This window comes from Kogia breviceps, chromosome 5 (genome assembly GCF_026419965.1).
Source record: "Kogia breviceps isolate mKogBre1 chromosome 5, mKogBre1 haplotype 1, whole genome shotgun sequence".
Taxonomy (NCBI): Eukaryota; Metazoa; Chordata; class Mammalia; order Artiodactyla; family Physeteridae; genus Kogia; species Kogia breviceps.
The window spans coordinates 3,838,789-3,858,891 of NC_081314.1; the positions used below are offsets into that span (position 1 = coordinate 3,838,789).

The 20,103-nt window shown below is 40.7% G+C and overlaps 1 protein-coding gene across 1 annotated transcript in view; it reads left to right on the forward strand.

Annotated features, from left to right (window-relative positions):
• The first annotated feature begins 13,164 nt into the window (after nt 1–13,164).
• Nucleotides 13,165–20,103, forward strand: part of IGSF10 (immunoglobulin superfamily member 10) — a 51,405-nt gene continuing 44,466 nt past the window's right edge. Inside the window, exons 1-4 of the mRNA XM_059064187.2 lie at nt 13,165–13,405; nt 13,857–14,110; nt 15,855–16,049; nt 17,437–17,566. Of these exons, the coding sequence (XP_058920170.1) occupies nt 15,856–16,049; nt 17,437–17,566 (324 nt within the window). The 5' untranslated portion in view covers nt 13,165–13,405; nt 13,857–14,110; nt 15,855. The remainder of the gene's footprint in view (nt 13,406–13,856; nt 14,111–15,854; nt 16,050–17,436; nt 17,567–20,103) is intronic.

Below are 20,103 nucleotides of genomic sequence, written 5' to 3' on the forward strand. Positions count from 1 at the left end.
GTGTGATTGTTCATAGTAATATCTTAAGATCCTCTGTTTTTCTGTGGTGTTGGTTGTAACTTCTTTTCCATTTCCGATTTTGTTTTGGGCCCTCTTTTTGTCTTGAGGAGTCTGGCTAAAGTTTTATCAATCTTGTTTATCTTTTCAAAGGACCAGCTCTTAGTTTCATTCTTTCATTTTCCTTTGCTTTTTCTGTAATAAAATTGTCTCTATTTTATTTATTTCTTCTCTATTCTTTATTATTTCTTTCTTTTGAGTAACTTTCAGTTTTGTTTGTTATTCTTTTTCTACTTCCTTTAGGTATAGGATTAGGTTTGAGATTTTTCTTGTTTCCTGTGGTAGGCTTCTATTGCTATAAACTTCCCTCAGAACTGCTTTTGTGCATCCCATAGATTTTGAATTGTTTGTTTTCATTTGTCTTTAGATGTTTATTGATTTCTTCAGTGATCCATTGTTGTTTAATAGCATGTTGTTTAGCCTCCACATGTTTGTGTGTTTTGCGGTTTTTTTCTTGTAGTTGACTTCTAGTCTCATAGCCTTGTGGTCAGAAAAAAAAGTTTGATATGATTTCAGTCCTCTTAAATTTACTGAGACTTGTCTTGGGACCTAACATGAGATCTATCCTGGAGAATTTCCCATGTGAACTTGAAAAGAATATGTGTTCTGCTTTTGGATGGAATGCTCTCTATATATTAAGTACATTCGATCTGATGTGCCATTTAAGGCTAGTGTTTCTTTATTGATTTTCTGTCTGGATTATGTCCATTGATTTGAGTGGAGTGTTGATGTCCTCTACTATTATTGTGTTATTGTGAATTTCTCTCCTTGTGTCTGTTAATAATTACTTTATGTATTTAGGTGCTCCTATGTTGGGTGCATGTGTTTACAATTGTTATATCTTCTTCTTGGTTGTTCCCTTGAACATTATGTAAAGTCCTTCTTTGTCTCTTGTTACAGTCTTCTTTTAAATTTGATTTTGTCTGATATAAATATGTATACCAAAGCATTCTTTTCATTTCTATTTGCATAGAATAACTTTTCCCATTCTCTCATTTTCAGTCTGTGTATGTCTTTAGATCTGAAGTGAGTCTTTTGTAGGCAGCATAAATATGAGTCTTGTTTTTGTGTCCATTCAGCCACTCTATGTCTTTTGATTGGAGCATTTAGTTCATTTATATTTAAAGTAATTATTGATAAGTATTATTGCCATTTGTTAATCGTTTTGGAGTTGTTTGTGCAATTCTTTTTTCTTCTTCTTTTGCTCCCTTGTGATTTGATAACCATCTTTACATTATGTTTAGATTCTCTTTTTTGTATGTGTATATATTATAGATTTTTGGCTTGTGGTTACCATGAAGTTTATATATAGCAATCTATATGTATACATGATTATTTCAAGTTGCTTATCCCTTAAGTTCAAACATATTTTAACAACCCTGCATTTTTACTCCCCCCAACCAACGTTTACTATTTTTAACCTCATATTTTGTATCTTTTTGTTTTGTTTATCCCTTAACTACTTATTGTGGATACAGAAGATTTTACTACTTTTTTCCTTTAACCTTCCTACTAGCTTTATAGGTGGTTGATTTACTTCCTTTACTGTATATTTGTCTTTACCAATGAGATTTTTCCTTTTATAAGTTTTATATTTCTAGTTGTGGCCTTTTCTTTTCTACTTAGAAAAGTCCCTTTAACATTTCTTGTAAAGTTGGATTCATGATGCTGAACTCTTTTAGCTTTTGGTTGTCTGTAGAACTTTTGATCTCTCCTTCAAATCTGAAGGAAAGCCTTGCCAGGTAGATTATTCTTAGTTGTAGGTTTTCCTCTTTCATCACTGTAAATATGTCATGCCATTCCCTTCTGACCTGCAGAGTTTCTGCTGACAAGTCAGCTGATTGCCTTATGGGCGTTCCTTTGTGTGTAACTTGTTGCTTTTCCCTTGATGCTTTTAATGTTCTCTCTTTATCTATAATTTTTGCCATTTTAATTACAATGTGCTTGGCATGGTCCTCTTTGGCTTGGTCCTGTTTGTGACTCTCTGTGCTGCTTGGACCAGAATGTCTGTTTCCTTTCCCAGATTAGGGAAGTTTTCTGCTATTCTGTCTTCAAATAATTTCTCTGTCCCTTTATCTCTCTCTTCTATAATACAAATGATAGTATGTTTGATGTTGTTTCAGAAGTCTTTTCTTTTTACAGTAAGTCCTCTACATATGGATGAGTTCCATTCTGAGAGCACATTCGTTAAGTCCAATTTGTTAGCCTAGGCATCCAATTAACACAGTCATATATATAGTACTGTACTGTAATAGGTTTATAATAGTTTTCACACAAATAATACATAAAAAACAAACAAACACAAAAAATAAAGGAAACATTTTTAATCTTACAGTACAGTACCTTGAAAAGTACAGTAGTACCAGCTACATCAACGCTGCTTTTACACTTGCTTCCGGACATCCTGGCCTTGAAATAAAGATACTATGCTACTGTACTCTATACAGTACTGTACAGTAAAGTACACAGAAGCACAACCACTTGGAGAGGATGCACGCAAGTGACAATGTATGCCAGACACGTGAAATAACTTACATGATTGAACATGCAAATGGACGTTTGCCTCTTTGAAAGTTTGCAACTTGAAGGTTCATATGTAGGGGACTTACTGTATTCTTTTTTTCTTTTTTCTGTTCAGTTTCAGTGATTTCCACTGAAATTCTGTTCTTTAATTTGCTTACCCATTCCTCTTTACCATCTAAACTACTGTTGATTCCTTCTAGTGTGTTTTTAATTTCAGTAATTACATTCTTCAGCTCTGCTTGTTCTTTATGTTTTCTAACTCTTTGTACAATTCTCACTGTGTTCACTCATTCTTCTCCTGAGGCCTTTGAGCATCTTTATGATTATTACCTTGAACTCTTTGTTGGGTAGATTTCTTATCTCTACTTCACTTAGTTCTTCTTCTACGGTTTTATCTTAGAAGACAGATAGAAACATATCTATCATTATAGACAGATAAAGTTAGAAACATATTCTTCGTTAGAAACATATTCTTCTATTGATTCATTTTGCCTCATTCACTGTTTTTATGTAGTTGGTGGGTTGGTTACATTTTCTAGTTTTGGAGAACTCTCCTTTTGTAGGAGACATCTTATGTGTCGCAGCAGCGTACTCCCCTCTAGTCACCAGAACTATACGTTCTAGGGGTACCCCCTTGGTGGGCTGCCTGGGTCTTTCTGTTATAGATGGCTGACTACCGTGGGAAGTCCAGTTGGCATGGCTGCCCCCCGTCTGGTTGGTTGTCAGACCCTGCCTTGTGTGGAAGCTACTAGCCACTGGTGGGTGGAGCTCTGTCACAGAGCAGCTGGTTCAGAGCCCCTGAGGGCCCAGGGGTGGTGCTGACTCACTGGTTGGCAGAGCCAGGTCCTAGGGTTTGTGTTTGTGGATCCAGGGGTCCTGCATCTACTGTCTGCCTGCTGATGGGCAGGGTAGGTTCCTGACATGGCTGGCTGCAGGGTCAGAGGGTGTCCCAAAGCTGGTGTAGACTGGCTGGTGAGTGGGGCTGGATCCTGGAGTGGCTGGCTGATGATCCTAAGGTGTCTCAAAGCTGGTGTCAGCCTGATAGCGGATGGGTTAGGTCCTGGGTATAGTACTGGTCCTCTGGTGGGTGGAGCTTGGTCCTGGGGTCTTTGGTTTTTGGGCCCAGGGGTCTGGAGCTGGTGTTTGCCCACTGGTGGGTGGGCCTGGGGACCCTCTGGGTGTCTCAGTGTTGGGTGGAGGCAGGTCCCAGTGTCTCTAGCTGCTGGGCCCTAGGGGTCTCGGAGATTGTGCCTGTCCTCTGGTGGATGAGGCTTGTCCCAGTACTAGTGTCAGCCCAGCAGTGGATGGAGCTGTGTCCCAGGGTTTCCGGCTGGCCCACTATTGCGTGGAGCTGAATCCTGTGGTGTTTGGATGCAGGCCCCTGGTGCTCCAGAGTTGGCTTTGGCCAACTAGTTAGTGGGGTCAAGTACCAGGGGGTCCCTGGGCTAGTGCCAGTTCACTAGTGAATGGAGCTGTATCTTGTGGTCTCTGGCTACAGGGCCCTGGGGGTCCTGTAACTGGTTTGGCCTGCTGGTGAGCAGGCTGGTTCCTGACATGACTGGCTGCAAGGCCTAGGGTATCCCGAAGCTGCTGTCAGCCTGCTGGTGGGTGGGGTCAGATCCTCAGGCAATGGCTGAGGCCCAAGGTGTCCCAGAGCTGATGTTTATCCACTGTTGGGTGGGGCCAGGGCCCAGGTGGTCCTGGGGCCAGTGCTGGTGCGTTGTTGGGCAAGGCTGGGTCCTGGGCCCTCTGTAAATGGGTCACATCCTGGTGGCAGCTAGGGGCTCAGGGAGTCCTAGTGCAGCTGACCTGCTGGTGGGTGGGGCTGTGTCCCTGCCCAGCTAGCTGCTGACCTTAGGCATCCATGTACTTGTTCTGACACTGGGTGGGGTCAGGTCCCGGTGCTAATAAGCTCAAGGGAAAACTCCAAAATGGCACTTGCAAGCACCATTGCCTTCATGGTAGAATGACCTCCTCACAATGGCTGCTGTCAGCATCTATGGCCACCAAAGTGAGCTCCAGTTGCCTCCTGCCTCTCTGGGAGACTCTCCAAGATCAGCAAATGGGTCTAACCTAGGCTTCTTTCAAACTATTGCTCTTCCCTGGGTTTCAGAGTGAATGAGATTTTGTGTGTGCCCTTTAAGAGTGGAGTTTCTGTTTCCTACAGCCCTCTGGCTCTCCCCAAAATAAGCCCTGCTGGCCTTCAAAGCCAAATGTTCTGGTGCTCATCTTCCCAGGGCAGGAAACCCCAAATTGGGGAGACCAGTGTGGGGCTTGGACCTCTCATTCCTTGAGGAGAACCTCTGCAATTATAATTATCCTCCCATTTGTGGGTCCACCCACCTGGAGGTATGAGTTTTGACTATACTGCATCTCTGCAGTCTTCCTACCCATCTTGTTATTGTTTCCTCTTTACATCTTTAATTGTAGAAGATCTTTTCTGCTAGTGTTTAGGTCTTTCTCATCAATAATTGCTCTGTAAATAGTTGTAATTTTGCTGTGCCGATGGAAGGAGGTGAGCTCAGGGTCTTCCTACTCTACCATCTTGGCTACTTCCCTGAACAGGTATTATTTTTAAAAACCAAAGCAATAATAAACATATGGCCACCTTCACACATGGCCATTTATGTGTGTACTCCTCTATAGGTAACTGTGATAAAGGTGATGATTGACCATTTATCTTGTTCTCTTCATTAGATTATTAACTCCTCAAAGCAAAGACTGTGCTTATTCATGATGTAACTGTTGTGTAGAGTGCATGGTGCATCGTGCATTGCTGATGCAGGTAATGATGGCATTGAAGAGGAGGATTCAAATTACATTCCATATGATAAGTTATATGTAAATGGACCTCTTTCCAAACTCTGAAGTCACTCCATAGATGTGTTTTCTCTGACATTGTTAAATTTAAAAAAAATTTTTTAAATTAATTTATTTTGTTTATTTTATTTTTGGCTGTATTGGGTCTCCGTTGCTGCATGTGGGCTTTACTCTAGTTGCGGAGAGCGGGGGCTACTCTTCGGTGCAGTGCACGGGCTTCTCATTGTGGTGGCTTCTCTTGTTGTGGAGCACGGGCTCTAGGCATGCAGGCTTCAGTAGTTGTGGCTCATGGGCTCAGCAGTTGTGGCTCACGGGCTCTAGAGTGCAGGCTCAGTAGTTGTGGTACACGGGCTTAGTTGCTCTGTGGCATGTGGGATCTTCCTGGACCAGGGCTTGAACCAGTGTCCCCTGCATTGGCAGGAGGATTCTTAACCGTTGTGCCACAAGGGAAGTCTCCCTGACATTGTTAGAAAGTGACATATTTACAAGTTATATATTTAGAGTTCTCTGATCCCAGTAAAAACTCTTGGTCCTAACAAGGAAAGGTCTGTTCTATGCTTTTACTTTAGCAGAGGACATGTTTAAACACTGTGCTAACTGGTGAACTGTTCTGTGTATATGTCCATAAAATTAGCCAGGAGTTTCTTACACTATAGTATATCTATTAAGTGGAGAATTTAGCTTTAAATAGTGAGTAGTAAGTAGACTACTCAGTTATATTCCTTTGAGGGACAGGGCTAAAACTATAAAAGAGTAGAAAATAAAATTAATTAAGACATTTAAACTTTGTTTTCACACCAGAAAGAACAACTGGTTTAAATATATGCAGGAGTCACCCAGTTTTTAGCTATTTTCTTCATCAAGACTTGTGGTGAATCTATCCCAGCTTATGAATGACCAACATCCTACTTTGCTTCCAGCATTGTATTTAATTTTTATATAGGAAAAGAAAAGTTCATCTATGTGAACTCTTTCAACTTCAGCTCTTTCAACTCTTAGAACTGCTGCAACTAGGATTTCTTTGACCTGGACTATGTGATGTGGAAAAGTCTTGCTGCTCTATATTTGCAGACATGACTTTACTAACTTAAATCAGATTTAGCACAAAAATAAGACATATTAAATCATAAAGAGTATTTGCCTGAGAGCTCAGGTGTTAGGAGATTATAGCAAATTAAATACCGCTTTTTGAATATTTGATTAGTCTTTCCCTTGATATTTTTGGTTTAGGCTAATGTTTCCTGAGTGTATATCAAATTAATTTAATATGAAAGGGCTTTATTTTATCTCATCCAAAGCTGACTCTATGACTTCATTCTATCACTTAAACTTTTCCTCCCATATCACACTCTTTAAGTCCCTAAGGATGGGCTTTGGCTGTCCTTTTATTTTTTAGGATTTGTCCTTCCTTTCAAATGCAAAATGGTTTATTCTTATGGAGCATTGGAATTTGATTAAGTCTTCTAATAATGGTCAGAAGTAAATTTTCCCTTTCCTAAATATAGAATTCCAAGAAGAAAAGGGGCATTTACTTGTGAACTGCAGAGTTTTAAATTATCTGTTTAGTTAGGCCTCATTTAAGCACTATGTCAGAATCTTGACAATGCTGGCATATGTCACTGCTGTATTCTGGCAAGATTATCACAGAATATTGCATGAAGAAACTCCAAATTACAAAACAGTTATGACCCATCCAGAAAGTGACTTTTGACTGCTGAAGATAAATCTCTTAAAGTATGTTTGGCCATTCAGTCCTAGACTTTGAAGTGAAAGAAAACCCTCAAACTCTTCCCTTTTGTATTTGATGTGTTAGATCACATGTGACACTGAATGCCGGTGTTCAGATCACATCTCCACCACAAAAGACCCAGTGGGAATGCTTAGCTCTAAGGCAGAAGTAGGTGAACTATGGTCAGATCCAGTCCACTGCCTTTTTCTGTATGGTGTGTAAGTTAGGAATTTTTTTTTTATATTTGTAAATGATCAAAACAAAATCAAAATAATATTTTGATATATTATTATATATATTAAAATTATATGAAATTTAAATTTCAGTGGTTATAAATAAAATTTTATTGGAACACAGCCATGCTCATTCCTTTATATATTGTCTATGGTTGCTTTCACTACAATGACAGGATTGAGTAGTTGTGATAGAAATCCTATAACCCATAAAACCTAACATATTCACTACTTGCCCTTTGCAGAAAAAGTCTTCTGACCCTACTCTAAAACCATAGACTTTCCTCTGCATTGTTCCATGGCTGTTCTCAGAGTGTGTTAATTAAAACCTCTATTAGAAGAAGTGAAAAAACAGAGTAACTTCTCTGTGATAATTGTGGTCTTTGGAATCTTTACTGAGTCTTTCCACATAAATCTTTGTTCTTTCATAATGTCCTAACATGTCTGTAGCTTATTCCAAGAGAATGTCCAATATATTTTACAACTATGCTCAGTGACTTAAAATAACAATGAAGAATAAAAAGGAAAGCTATTTTTTTGTGATATATATGTAAAACAAATCCTAAAATTCTAAGACACTGCACCGCTAAGAAACTCCACTTATCCTATCTATGTTTAATGCTGTAACGTACTTGAAAATGCAGCCGTGTGTGTGTGTGTGTGTGTGTGTGTGTATACACACGCATATGGCTTTATTACTTTTCCCTATCAGAGAGACTGGATCTGGAAAATATTGCATATGTTATCTGTGAAGAAAGGGCAAGTTTCTAATAAAACATAGAATTAAGTCAAAGACTCAAACTGAGCTAAGAGAACGGTAGAAGGGAGAGATAAGAATGTAAGTAGTGTAATTTACAAAATAGCCAGGACATGGAACCAACCTAAATGTCCATCGACAGATGAATGGATAGAGAAGATGTGGCCCATATATACAATGGAATATTCCTCAGCCATAAAAAGAAACGAAACTGAGTTATTTGGAGTGAGGTGGATGGACCTACAGTCTGTCATACAGAGTAAAGTAAGTCAGAAAGAGAAAAACAAATACCGTATGCTAACACATATATATATGGAATCTAAAAAAAAATGGTACTGTTGAACCTAGTTGCAGGGCAGGAATAAAGATGTAGACATACAGAATGGACTTGAGGACACAGGGTGGGAGGGGGAAGCTGGGGCGAAGTGAGAGTAGCATTGACATATATACACTACCAAACGTAAAATAGATAGCTAGTGGGGAAGCAGCCGCATAGCACAGGGAGATCAGCTCGGTGCTCTGTGACCACCTAGAGGGGTGGGATAGGGAGAGTGCGAGGGAGACGCAAGAGGGAGGCGATATGGGGACATATGTGTGCATATGGCTGATTCACTTTGGTGTACAACAGAAACTAACACAGTATTGTGAAGCAATTATACTCCAATAAAGTTCTATTTAAAGAAAAAAACCAAGAATGTAAGTAGTGTAGTTGTTGGCTTAAAAATAATAATTTTTCAAGGCATCATCTGACAAGGATGTGATTCTCTAGAACTCACCCCTTCCCAAATTCCTGCCATGTGTGTCAGGACAACAAAAGTATACCTACTCCAAAACTCAGTACCTCAGGATACCTCAGTGTTATGGAAAGCTTCATACAGTGGCCAATGGCTTAACTAGACATTGTGTATGATCTACCCATAATTATAGTTTTGGATTCCTCCCTCCTCTTCCCAGTGGCTGACCTCAGAAACCACCTCGAAGTTCTTCCTCCTCGAAAATCAACTTCTAGGGTTGTTAGTTTGGTTGTCTATAGTGCCCTTGAGTTTTCCCTATGTACTAGCTCACACTCTGTTTACTCTTAGAAAATGCTCATGAAATTCTACCAACATTATACTACTACCACATTGTACCATCCCCCTTTCACACATAGGACATTCACCTTTGGACAACCTCTGAGATTTCATCTCATAGATCTGAGAATCCTTAGATGTATCTCCTGCCCATGCTTAAGAAATCATGACGAATTCTGTAAATATCCACCAATGATGGCCTCTGATACAGTACCTGTTAGAAAAGCAACATGTAGCATTTACAGGGACCAGTATACAACGTTACAGTCAGCAAGGGTACCCTCTAGACATCTCCTAAAGTCTTGACAGCTGTGGATACTTGGTTATTATAGCACTTCTTCTGCCTTGATCTTTTCTCAGGTCTGCATCTATGTGGGGTTCTCACTTTTATCTCCATCAGCCCTATTTTTCCCAGGATCCTTGGAAGTCATTGACGAAAAATATTAAGATTCATCCATCATTTCTCTTTTATTTCTCCTTTATTCCCCAAATACATTCTTAACAATTCTGGTTCCTACATGCCTCTTCTACCTAACATCTTTCTTTACTCTCAAAACCACTAACTTAGTTTGTCATGTTGAGGCTGTACTATTATAATTGCCTCCTAAGTACTTTGTCTATTTCCTAAAATCTGGAGCCTATGAACTCATAAGAGAATTATGCATCGGCTTCAAAATGTCTCTAAATCTTCCAAAATTGTACCTATACATAGCATTCTGAATGACTAACGGGTTAAGAGTGTGGAATATTAATTGTTGATTGAAAAATAAGTGCCTTAGGGTCTGCAGCTTGACTTCCGTTGGCTGAGATGCAATTGTATTGGATCAGGGCTTATACTGACTGATTTTGACATCCTTTTTCTGCAATATTTCTCTTCATGGCACTTATCACTTGCACCAGTAGGCTGTAATTTCAAAAACAAAAAAAAGTGGCCAGGATTTTAGGTCTACTTCACTGCTATTGTATTCACTAAGCAGGTGACTTGATTGTTTGGTTAGTTGATCAATTAATAAGAAAATTGTGGGGCTGGGAGCTAGTAATGATCGGTCATGATTAATAGATATGTAACAATTTTAGCATTTGTTTCTCATTGATATGCATATGAATGAGTTTCAAAATACATGAGCTCAGGAGTTCCCTGGTGGCCTAATGGATAGAATTTCAGACTTTCACTGCCATGGCCTGGGGTTCAATCCCTGGCCGGGGAACTGAGATCCCGTGAGTCACAGGGAGAGGCCAAACAACAACAACAACAAAAGCTGAGTTGTTATGATTGTCAGGTGATATATGATGTAAAAGCTTAGACTGGATTTGTCGGTGTTAATTGCTCTGACTTAGGGGTGAAATGAAAAGTGACACCGTTGATTTGTTAAGGATGAGAAGTAAGAAGTACATAAATACCAAAAAGGGTAATGAGCCTTGTCAATGACAGAGATGGGGAGATGTACATTCCCAGGGGTGATGTAAAGGGTAAAAAAAGATGTGTATTTATTGTCATGTTTACTAGAAAAAAATATCAAACCTGTGAATTTACTGATATTTTTGTTTAGGGAAAGACTTAGAAAAAAGAAGGGAGGAGTGATTTAAAGAAAAATATTAGGTAAACTATAGTGAGAGGTAATTAAAATGGCAAACCATCCTGAAGGCGTAGGTTGAAACACAGTTTATAGTCCAGGAAGCACAGGGCTAGGAGTTCAGGTTAACTCCAGATGTGAGTTTGGCAATTCATATCCGTAGTCAACCTCAGCTGCTTCTTCTATAAAATAGAGTTATTATCATTGAGTTTTACTTATTTCTTGTAAGCATTAAATGAAGCCATATTCAAACATGAAAGTGACTTGTACACTGTAAGAATCTATAGAAACAAATTGCATTATTAGGTATGGTTAGAAAGGAGACCGGTCAAACTTTAATCCTTGATGTGCTGTGGAGCCTCCAAATTTTACAGCAGTATAAATGTAAACAGAAGCGGAGGAGGCTGGGAAAGGTAGGGCTTAAGAACAGGGGCCTTAGAGGTTTAAAATGAATTCAGTATTGTATTCCGGCTCTTAATTATTTCAGAGTATCACCTGAAAATGGGTATAATTTTAATGCCTACCTCATAAGAATATGTCTGAGAATTAAGCAACACATATAAAGCTCCTGGCACATATATGCTCTGACTACAATAGCAATTATTATTATTACTATTATTAAATAGGGCAAGTTGACCTAGAATTACTCCCAACATGCCTTTCAAGTTTCTAATAATTCTGGCAGATTAAATAAAAAGTAGAAAATACAGGGAGAACTCTGACACAAAGCAGTTCTAGAAATATCTCTCATTAAAACCCTTAAAACCAGCAAACATTCCTAACAGGAATTCTTTTTGAAACTGACAGCAAATAAAATGACCCCATGTAACCATCCTGGGGAAAAAAAACAAGGAGCCTAACATGCTATGGTCATCTTTCTGTGATTCACGCTAGCCTAGCAAGGGTCTGGGAGTCCAGGCCTTGGTTAGAAATTGACAAAAGAGTATGAAGCCACGAGGCTGGCCACCAAGGAGCTTTGGAAGAAAAACTGTGGATGCGAAGAATCCACAAATACGCCGTATTTCCCAAGCAAGCTTCTAAGTCTAGAGATCACATGTGAATTTTTAACTTAAAGAACCATGTCAGCTCTGCAGAACTAAAGACCATGTTCAAAAAATAAATAAATAAAAAATAAAGTAAAAATAAAGACCGTGTTCACATCACACCTACTTCTAGAGTTACTTCTGAGTCCCTGATTCTAGAATTCGACCATGGTCACTGACTCACTTATTACTAACTATAAATCACTTGAATGTTTAGCTACTGGATATGGGACATTCCTGATGTTTGGCTGAGTGAGGCAGCTGCAGCTTTGTGGCTAAACATTCAGGCTGGAGAGCCAGGTGCCTGGGTTCGAATCAACTTTGGCTTCTCTACTTTCAAGCTGGCAATGACCTGCGGTGAGTCACTTACCTTTATGTGCCTAACCTGTAAAATGAAAATGACACAAACATTTTCCTTTTAGGTTTTTTGGTGTTTTGGGTGAGGTTTAAAGGAGTCAATATTTGTAAAATGCTTACATTAGTACTGCCACAGGGTAAACCCCATTGCCATTATAAGAAGTTATTTCCTTAAACCAGCAATCCTCAAACTTAGCTGCATGGGAATCATCTGCAAGGCTTGTTAACACCGACGCCAGGCCTCACCCCTGCAGTTTCTGATCCTGTGGGTCTGGGTTGGAGCCTGGGAATTTGTGTTTTTTAACACAGGATAACGCTGAAGCTGCTGATCCCAGAACCACACCCTGAGAATCACTGCTCAAAAACGTTCATTTCAAATTTTCATCAAAAGTTTAAATGCATCTGGAGCCTGTGCTCCGCAACGGGAGACGCCGCAACAGAGGGGCCCGCGTACAGAAAAAAAAAAAAAAAAAAGTTAAATGCAGTGTAACTGAAGTGAAAAGGGTCATTTTAGTTATACTGAGCGTTTATGAGTCAAGATACTGGGGGCCCTGTCTCCGAGGCAGGCACTATTAAATGAGGTCTGAGTTGCTAGGGGCGATTCTGGAGGCTATCTTCATGGATGGGGGGGGGTGGTTGGAGATGAGAGAGGGGGACGCAACTCAAACAGAAAAAAAAGAAAAGAAAAAAAAGGTATTTAAACGCAGTGCTCAGGTCATCCTGCTCCCAGGAGAGATTTCTCCAGTTGGGTCAAACAGAAAATGCAAACTGCAGGTATCATAGGTTATCATGGCTACCTCTCAGCCTTCAGACAGAGAGCACTGCTGAACCTCAGAACTGAGAACAGCTCGTGGTGATTCAAGCAAGTCCTTAATCCAAAAGATTTACCCACCACCTGTCAACAGGTGGAGGAGGTAAAACGTGGGCTTCGTAAAGGTCCCGCAGCTGAAACGGAGCTGCCCGGCAGCCAGAACGCGCCTGAGAAATCCAGGGAATTAGAGAAGAGGAGGAAATAAGACAGAAGGCGAGCAGGCACCCGCGCGTTCTGAAACAGAAAGAGGAGCCTGGTGGTCGTTTATAAGCCGCGTGCGATGGAGCCTCGGCGCAGTCCCCAGACGCATAAATCAACGTCGCCCCGCCTCGCCTTCCCTCCCTCAGCTCTGGGCGGGCCCTGCGCCCCGGGCAGCGGAACCCAGGAGACGCGGCCGGTGGCGGGAGCGCATTGGTCACCTGGGCGGAGAGGTGAGCGGCTCTGGCAGTCCCTCCCGGGGAAGGGGAAGGGGACGGGACCCATGCCCGGGCCAGGGGCAGCGGAGAGGGGGCTCGGCGTGGGGCCCGAGCCGGGGCAGGCCCAGCGGAGTGGGAGGGGTGAGGGTCGGGTCGGGTGGAACGCGCTCCGAAGAGGGAGGAGGGTTACAGCAAAAAGGAGAAGGTCGCTTCTTCGGTGACTCAGGCCAAGCAAAAGACAGACACTGAGCAAAGATTCACCGGTAGGTGGAGACACTTACTGTGGGCACTTATGACAGATCTGCCCAAAAAGGATGAGGGGGGACAAGCTCCTGGGACTTGGGGGGCAAAAGGGAGTGATGTGAATGCATATATTTAAATGACAACTTTAGGGGGAATTTAAGCACGCCGTTGAGGGAGGAGAAAGGACATTTTAAAACCTCCACTTTGCTTTTTGTTTCTGTAGCAACAGTTCAAAAGGCACGCCGCTGATTCACGTGAGCTCCGGTTATCTAGCTGCGGCTGGGGGGCGGTGCTGCCAGGTCTCTCTCCAGAGTAATACCCCTGAGCTGCAAGCCAGAAAGACCAAGCCACTGGCTTCACTTTGGAGCAGAGAACTTTTCCTTACTCAGGGTTGGATACGATCTTCCATTTCTTGGGAAGATTTTCAGTCTCTGCCTATGTCAGGAGAGGATTTAGGACCAGGACTGAAGAGCTCAGGTATTGTCAATTTCTATTTCATTATACACATTTTCAGGTTAAAGTTTGTGGGAATCCACTATCCACGTGTTCTTTTAGACTTTTGATTCTCTTTTCAATAACTCTCAAGTGGGCATCCCCGTAACTTCTATTTTTCTAGCTGGACGAGAGAACTACCTTTATCCGATTGTTCCTTTCTTTGCTTATCTAATGTTGAGAAGGTGGAAATGCTGTCTCCGGTCATACGACATTTATTTTAAATGTTTGTAGCCAGACGGTTACAATGACAAAATTTTTCATGGCATAAATGCTATAGTACATTTTAATTGGGGCTCTATTCTAATAATTCCATTATCTTTCTATCTATACAGAGATACAAGCAATTCAGCATTCATGTTATTTTAAATGTGGTTTATAGCTAAAGGATGGTTGCTGGTAGACTCTAAAAGAAACCATTCTATGAAGGTCACTTTTCTTAGAGAGGCATAATAAAGATGTTATTACAATCTTCGTATATTCTGAATGTCGGGCAAAAACTAGGTTTGGGTCCTTGGGCTTGACCCACGTGTGGGTAACAGATACCATTTTTCCAACAAGCTGAGCATATTTCTTCCCTGGTTATGCTTCCCCACGCCCATGGCAGACGTGAGGAGGAGGAGGAGAAGGGACCGAGAAAAGAGGCAGAGAGATGTTCTAAGCAGAGCAAAAGCAGACAGCATAATGCCTGCGAGGGGTCAGCGGGGCCCACTGCGGTGCAGGTGCAAGGCTCAAGCCCTCTCAGCCAGTCAGTTCCCATCACTTACGGTCCTCATTTGGCAGGGACGTGTACAATGTGTCTTTTTTAGCAAGGACTTGAGGACATGTTAGAGATTTATTCATCCTTTCAGTGGATTATTACGGCTCTTAAAAATGTTTTTGAAGAAGGTTTAATAAAACGAAAAACCAAACATATGTTCAATGATAAAAGTGTGTTATGAAGTTTCATTTGATCATCTATATGCAGTAGCATACAACCCAATATGTAGAAGGCTGGAAGGAGTACAGCAAAATGTTATTGATTATACCTGGGTGGTGGGAAGCATGAGTAATTTTATTTTCTCTTTTCTACTTATTTACAGCTTCTAAGTTTTCTGTTGCACATGTATTAGTTTTTTGTTTTTTTTTTTTTTTTTTCAGTACGCGGGCCTCACTGTTGTGGCCTCTCCCGTTGCGGAGCACAGGCTCCGGACGCGCAGGCTCAGCGGCCACGGCTCACGGGCCCAGCCGCTCTGCGGCACGTGGGATCTTCCCGGACCGGGGCACGAACCCGCGTCCCCTGCATTGGCAGGCGGACTCTCAACCACTGTGCCACCAGGGAAGCCCACATGTATTAGTTTTATAATCAGTTTTTTAAAGTCTAAAAAACTAAAGCCTGAAAAGGAAACTAAGCTTTATGTACTTCAGTTGTCACAGTATCTCCATTATGGTTTCCACTTTCCTTTTTAAATGAATCTCTAAGTAATAGGGATTGCCGCTTTTCTTTAAGAAGTGAAAAGCGGTAAAGGAATTTCACAACAATAAACATCCTGCTTGGATCACAAGGGTCCGTATGAGGCCAGCGTACACTATGGCTTTGTAAAGAGTAAGCTTTACCATAAAAGTTGTGAATGAAACTGGCCCCTTACGACCTTTTGGGAAGGTCTCCCAGATGACCAGTTACTGTGTGTGGTCTTCTGGAACTTTGCTCAATCCACATTTCTAACTCCGAGGTCTGATGTTTTTTCAGGATGAAGGTGAAAAGCAGGGGAAGCACCAGCTTACTGGTCTCCTTCGCGGCAGTCTGCCTGGTGGTCGTGCCCAGGGGCAGGGCCTGTCCTCGCCGCTGTGCCTGTTACGTGCCTACAGAGGTGCACTGCACGTTTCGCTACCTGACCTCCATCCCACACAGCATCCCGCCCAACGTGGAACGTGTCAATCTAGGGTGCGCAGGGGCCCTTGTCTTGCTTCCTTCTCAAGGAGGGACTGAGTACACTGGTGACTTGTCCTCAAAACACTTGAGACTTTGGGAGACTAACCACAACTCTTTTAACAGTGTTTCTCTCCTGAAATGAGTCCATGAGGATCTTAAGCTTGCTGGGACAATAAAAACATTTTTCCTGGTAACCTTTTACTAAGAGAAAGTTCTTCTAGAACCCATAGCCACTCATGGTGGGCTGAGAGGCCCATGATTATAGAAAAGCTTCATTCTGGCTACATTTTTGCTGGATAATAATATAGCTCTCGTTAAGAATCAGCGTTATGCTATATCAGTAAGAGGTAACAGGACAACTGAAAGCATCCTCTTACACATAAAAGATATATATGAAAACTCAACTAGATCGTTTTTCAAGGCCCTTGGATTTTTTCTCCATAGAAACCGACTTATTTAAAAGGCTTTAAAATGCGTAAATGCAATCTGCTAAAAGGCGACTGTATTTTAAAAGTTGATGAAAAACTGTGTGTGTGAATGTACGTACAAGCAGACTTAACATCATTTATTTGACATCAGTGGGTACCTACTATGGGCCAAACACAATGATGGTACCAGGGAGACAATGATGAACAAGATATATCATTCATTTCTAGAAACCATAGTTAAAGGGAGAAGACAGCTGTATAATTAGTACAATTTAATAAGACCTATAACAGAGCATACGAAGTGCCTTGGGAACAATCACTAATAGTAATAGCTAACATTGTGTCCTGGCATTGAGGTAAGCACTCCTCATGTATGCATTCATTTAATCCTCATAACCCGTTTGAAGTAGGTTCTATTATTTGCATTTTATAGACAAGGAAACAGAGGCACAGAAAGGTTACTGATTTAACCCAGGGTCAGCCCTACTCCCAGGTACTTGAGTTCATAACGGTACCCAAAACATTTGGCTTCAGAGCCCGAGTTTCGTAACCATTACTTCATAATGATGAATTACACCTGGGAGAACAAGGGGGCCGTGTTATTAGAGAATGGGCTGGGTCTTCACAGTGTTCACAAATAGAGAGGGCTAGAGTCAAAGGCATTCCAACCTGCAGGAACAGCATATGTACGAAGGTTTGAAAATGAGAAGGGATGTGGCATTTTCCGGGAATCTGAGTAGGATGATTGTAACTGACACTGCAAGGGCTGGGTTGGAGGGGCTGACCTTCTGTGGCATCTGATGAATTTCAACAATATTTCAAGCATTGGATTATCCCCTTAGAGCACAAGAAATAAAAAGGGGGCGGGGAGTGAAATTCAGTTCTGTGTGTGTGTGTGTTGGGTTTTGCTTTGACATCTGAACTTTAGTTGACATACTTAGCTTATGCCTAGAATGATGTTTTTATTTCAGGTACAACAGTTTGGTTAGATTGACAGAAACGGATTTCTCTGGCCTAAACAAGTTGGAGTTACTAATGCTACACAGCAATGGGATTCACACAATCCCTCCTAAGACCTTCTCAGATTTGCAGGCCTTGCAGGTGAGACCGATGTGGGGAAGGGGCAGGTTAATGAGGTGAGATGTGCCTCCAAAAGCTACCTGTTCTAGAGAACCCCAAAAGCAACACTCTGTAAGTTAGAGGTAGACATCAAGGGAAAATGTCAAATAACTGATTTCTTTTTAAATGCAACTGTATGTGGAAATTAGAATAATAAGACAATTCTGATTTTCTCATATCTCAGGCTCATAGAAAGAAAAAAAATTATCAATGCCCAAGGATTACTAAGCCTTTAAAATTTAATCCTAAAAGGCCACTTCTAGTCATGTTCATCTGGGAATTGAATGTAGCATTCTACATAATTGCTGTCTTTACATAGAAGTTAGCTTTCTATAGAGCAATATACTTTGAAGTTTCACTTTACTTATGTACTGCCTTATTCAGAAAATTTGTTAAAGTTACGGGGACTTCCAAGAATGCATCGAATATTGTAAGAGTTACCACTCCAGTAGGAAAGAAAGCAAAAGGTAGAAGAAATCTTAGGAACAAGAACAAAGGGAATGCAGGGAACTGCAGGCTTCTAAAGATCAGTATGTCTGCTGTAAGTAGGCCTTGAGGCTTTTGAGAAGCTAACTCGATTTTTCAGTAAACTAAAAAATAAAACTACTGTTCAGGAAAAGAACAACCACACCTAATTTTAAATTAGAAAAAAAAAATGTTTCCCAAAGCTCCTCATAGAAGAGATACAGTGCAATAAAATAAAGTCAGTTCTATCCTTAGAAAAGATAAAATGTCAGTGTGTAGTATGAGCCTTTTCACATCACACTAAGCCTCTGTAAAACCATAGATTTAAGTCTAGATATGTGATTCTGTTGGTTTGGCTTAATCAGGCTTTATTTGGAATATATATCTTCAGAGGATTAGATAGAATACATTTTGTCCATGGAATTCACACATATTTGTTTTCTTGACCAGGTTTTCCATAGATATTGATGAACATTGAGTTTGATAATATTTGGGGCAAAGCTGTTCATGTTGTCAATTTCAATTTTCTTTGCTTATTAGGGAACTTGGCATTCCAGAAAAGCATTCTCAACAGCGATGACAGATTAGGTCAAATTAGGAAAATATGATGATAAATCCTTGTTTTTGCTAGCATTTCTTTTTCTTTTCTTTTTGGGAGAAGGAGCGTGTTCAGTTGGTAACTGGAGAAGGAATTGGAGAATACCCACACACTATTGAAATATTGAAAAACTTTTAATTTCAATTAAAAATCAATTAAAAACCATATTACTTATAATAGCTAAAAAATAAAAAACACCCAAATGTCCACTGACTCATAAATGGATAAACAAAATATATCACATGTATAGAGTGGAATTCAACTCAGTAATAAGAAGGCATGACGGGCTGATACGTGCTACAACAGGGGTGGGTCTTGGAAATATTAAGCTAACTGGAAAAAGCCAGACACAAAAGACCACATATTGTATCATCCATTATTTAAAATGTTGACAATAGGCAAATCCACAGAAACAAAGTAAATCAGTGGTTTCCTAGGGCTAGGAGGAGGCGGGGAATGACTGCTAATGGGTATCAGTTTTTATTTGGGGGTGATGTGTTCTAGATAGTGCAGATGGTTGCACAATCTTGTGAATATACGAAAGCCACTGAATTGTACGGCTTAAAAAGGTGGATTTGGGGGACTTCCCTGGCGGTCCAGTGGTTAAGACTTCACCTTGCAATGCAGGGTGTGGTGTGGGTTTGATCCCTGGTCAGGGAGCTAAGAGCCCACATGCCTTGTGGCCAGAAAACCAAGACAAAAACAGAAGCAGTATTGTAACAAATTCAATAAAGACTTTAAAAATGGTCCACATCCAAAAAAAAATCTTTTAAAAAAAATAAATAAAAAGGTGGATTTTTATGGCATGTGAATTATATCTCAGTAAAGCCATTTTATTTATTTATTTTAAAATTTATTTATTTATTTATTTTTGGTTGCGTTGGGTCTTTGTTGCGGCGCTCAGGCTTCTCGTTGCGGTGGCTTCTCTTACTGCGGAGCACGGGCTCTAGGCACACGGGCTTCAGTAGTTGTGGCTCGCGGGCTCTAGAGCGCAGGCTCAGTAGTTGTGGCGCACGGGCTTAGTTGCTCCGCAACACGTGGGATCTTCCCGGACCAGGAATGGAACCCATGTCCCCTGCATTGGCAGGAGGACTCTTAACCACTGCGCCACCGGGGAAGTCCAAAGCCATTTTAAATGTGAAAGATAAAATCATATTTCTTATGAAAAATTCAAGTTCAAGAAATCTTAAGTTTACTTGAAATGTCAAGATACTTTTGTAGATGGTTGAAAATTTCCATAATACGTTTTTTTAAAAGTATACCATATACAAAAATAGAATAATATAATGATTCCCAATGCAGCATCACTCAGATTCAGTAGTTATCAACACGTAACAGATCGTTTCACCTGTATCTCCACCCACTACTTTTCTACTTCATTGCATTGTTTTGAAACAAATCTGAGATATCATAATGTGTCATCTATAAGTATTTCAATACATATGTCAAAGTTATG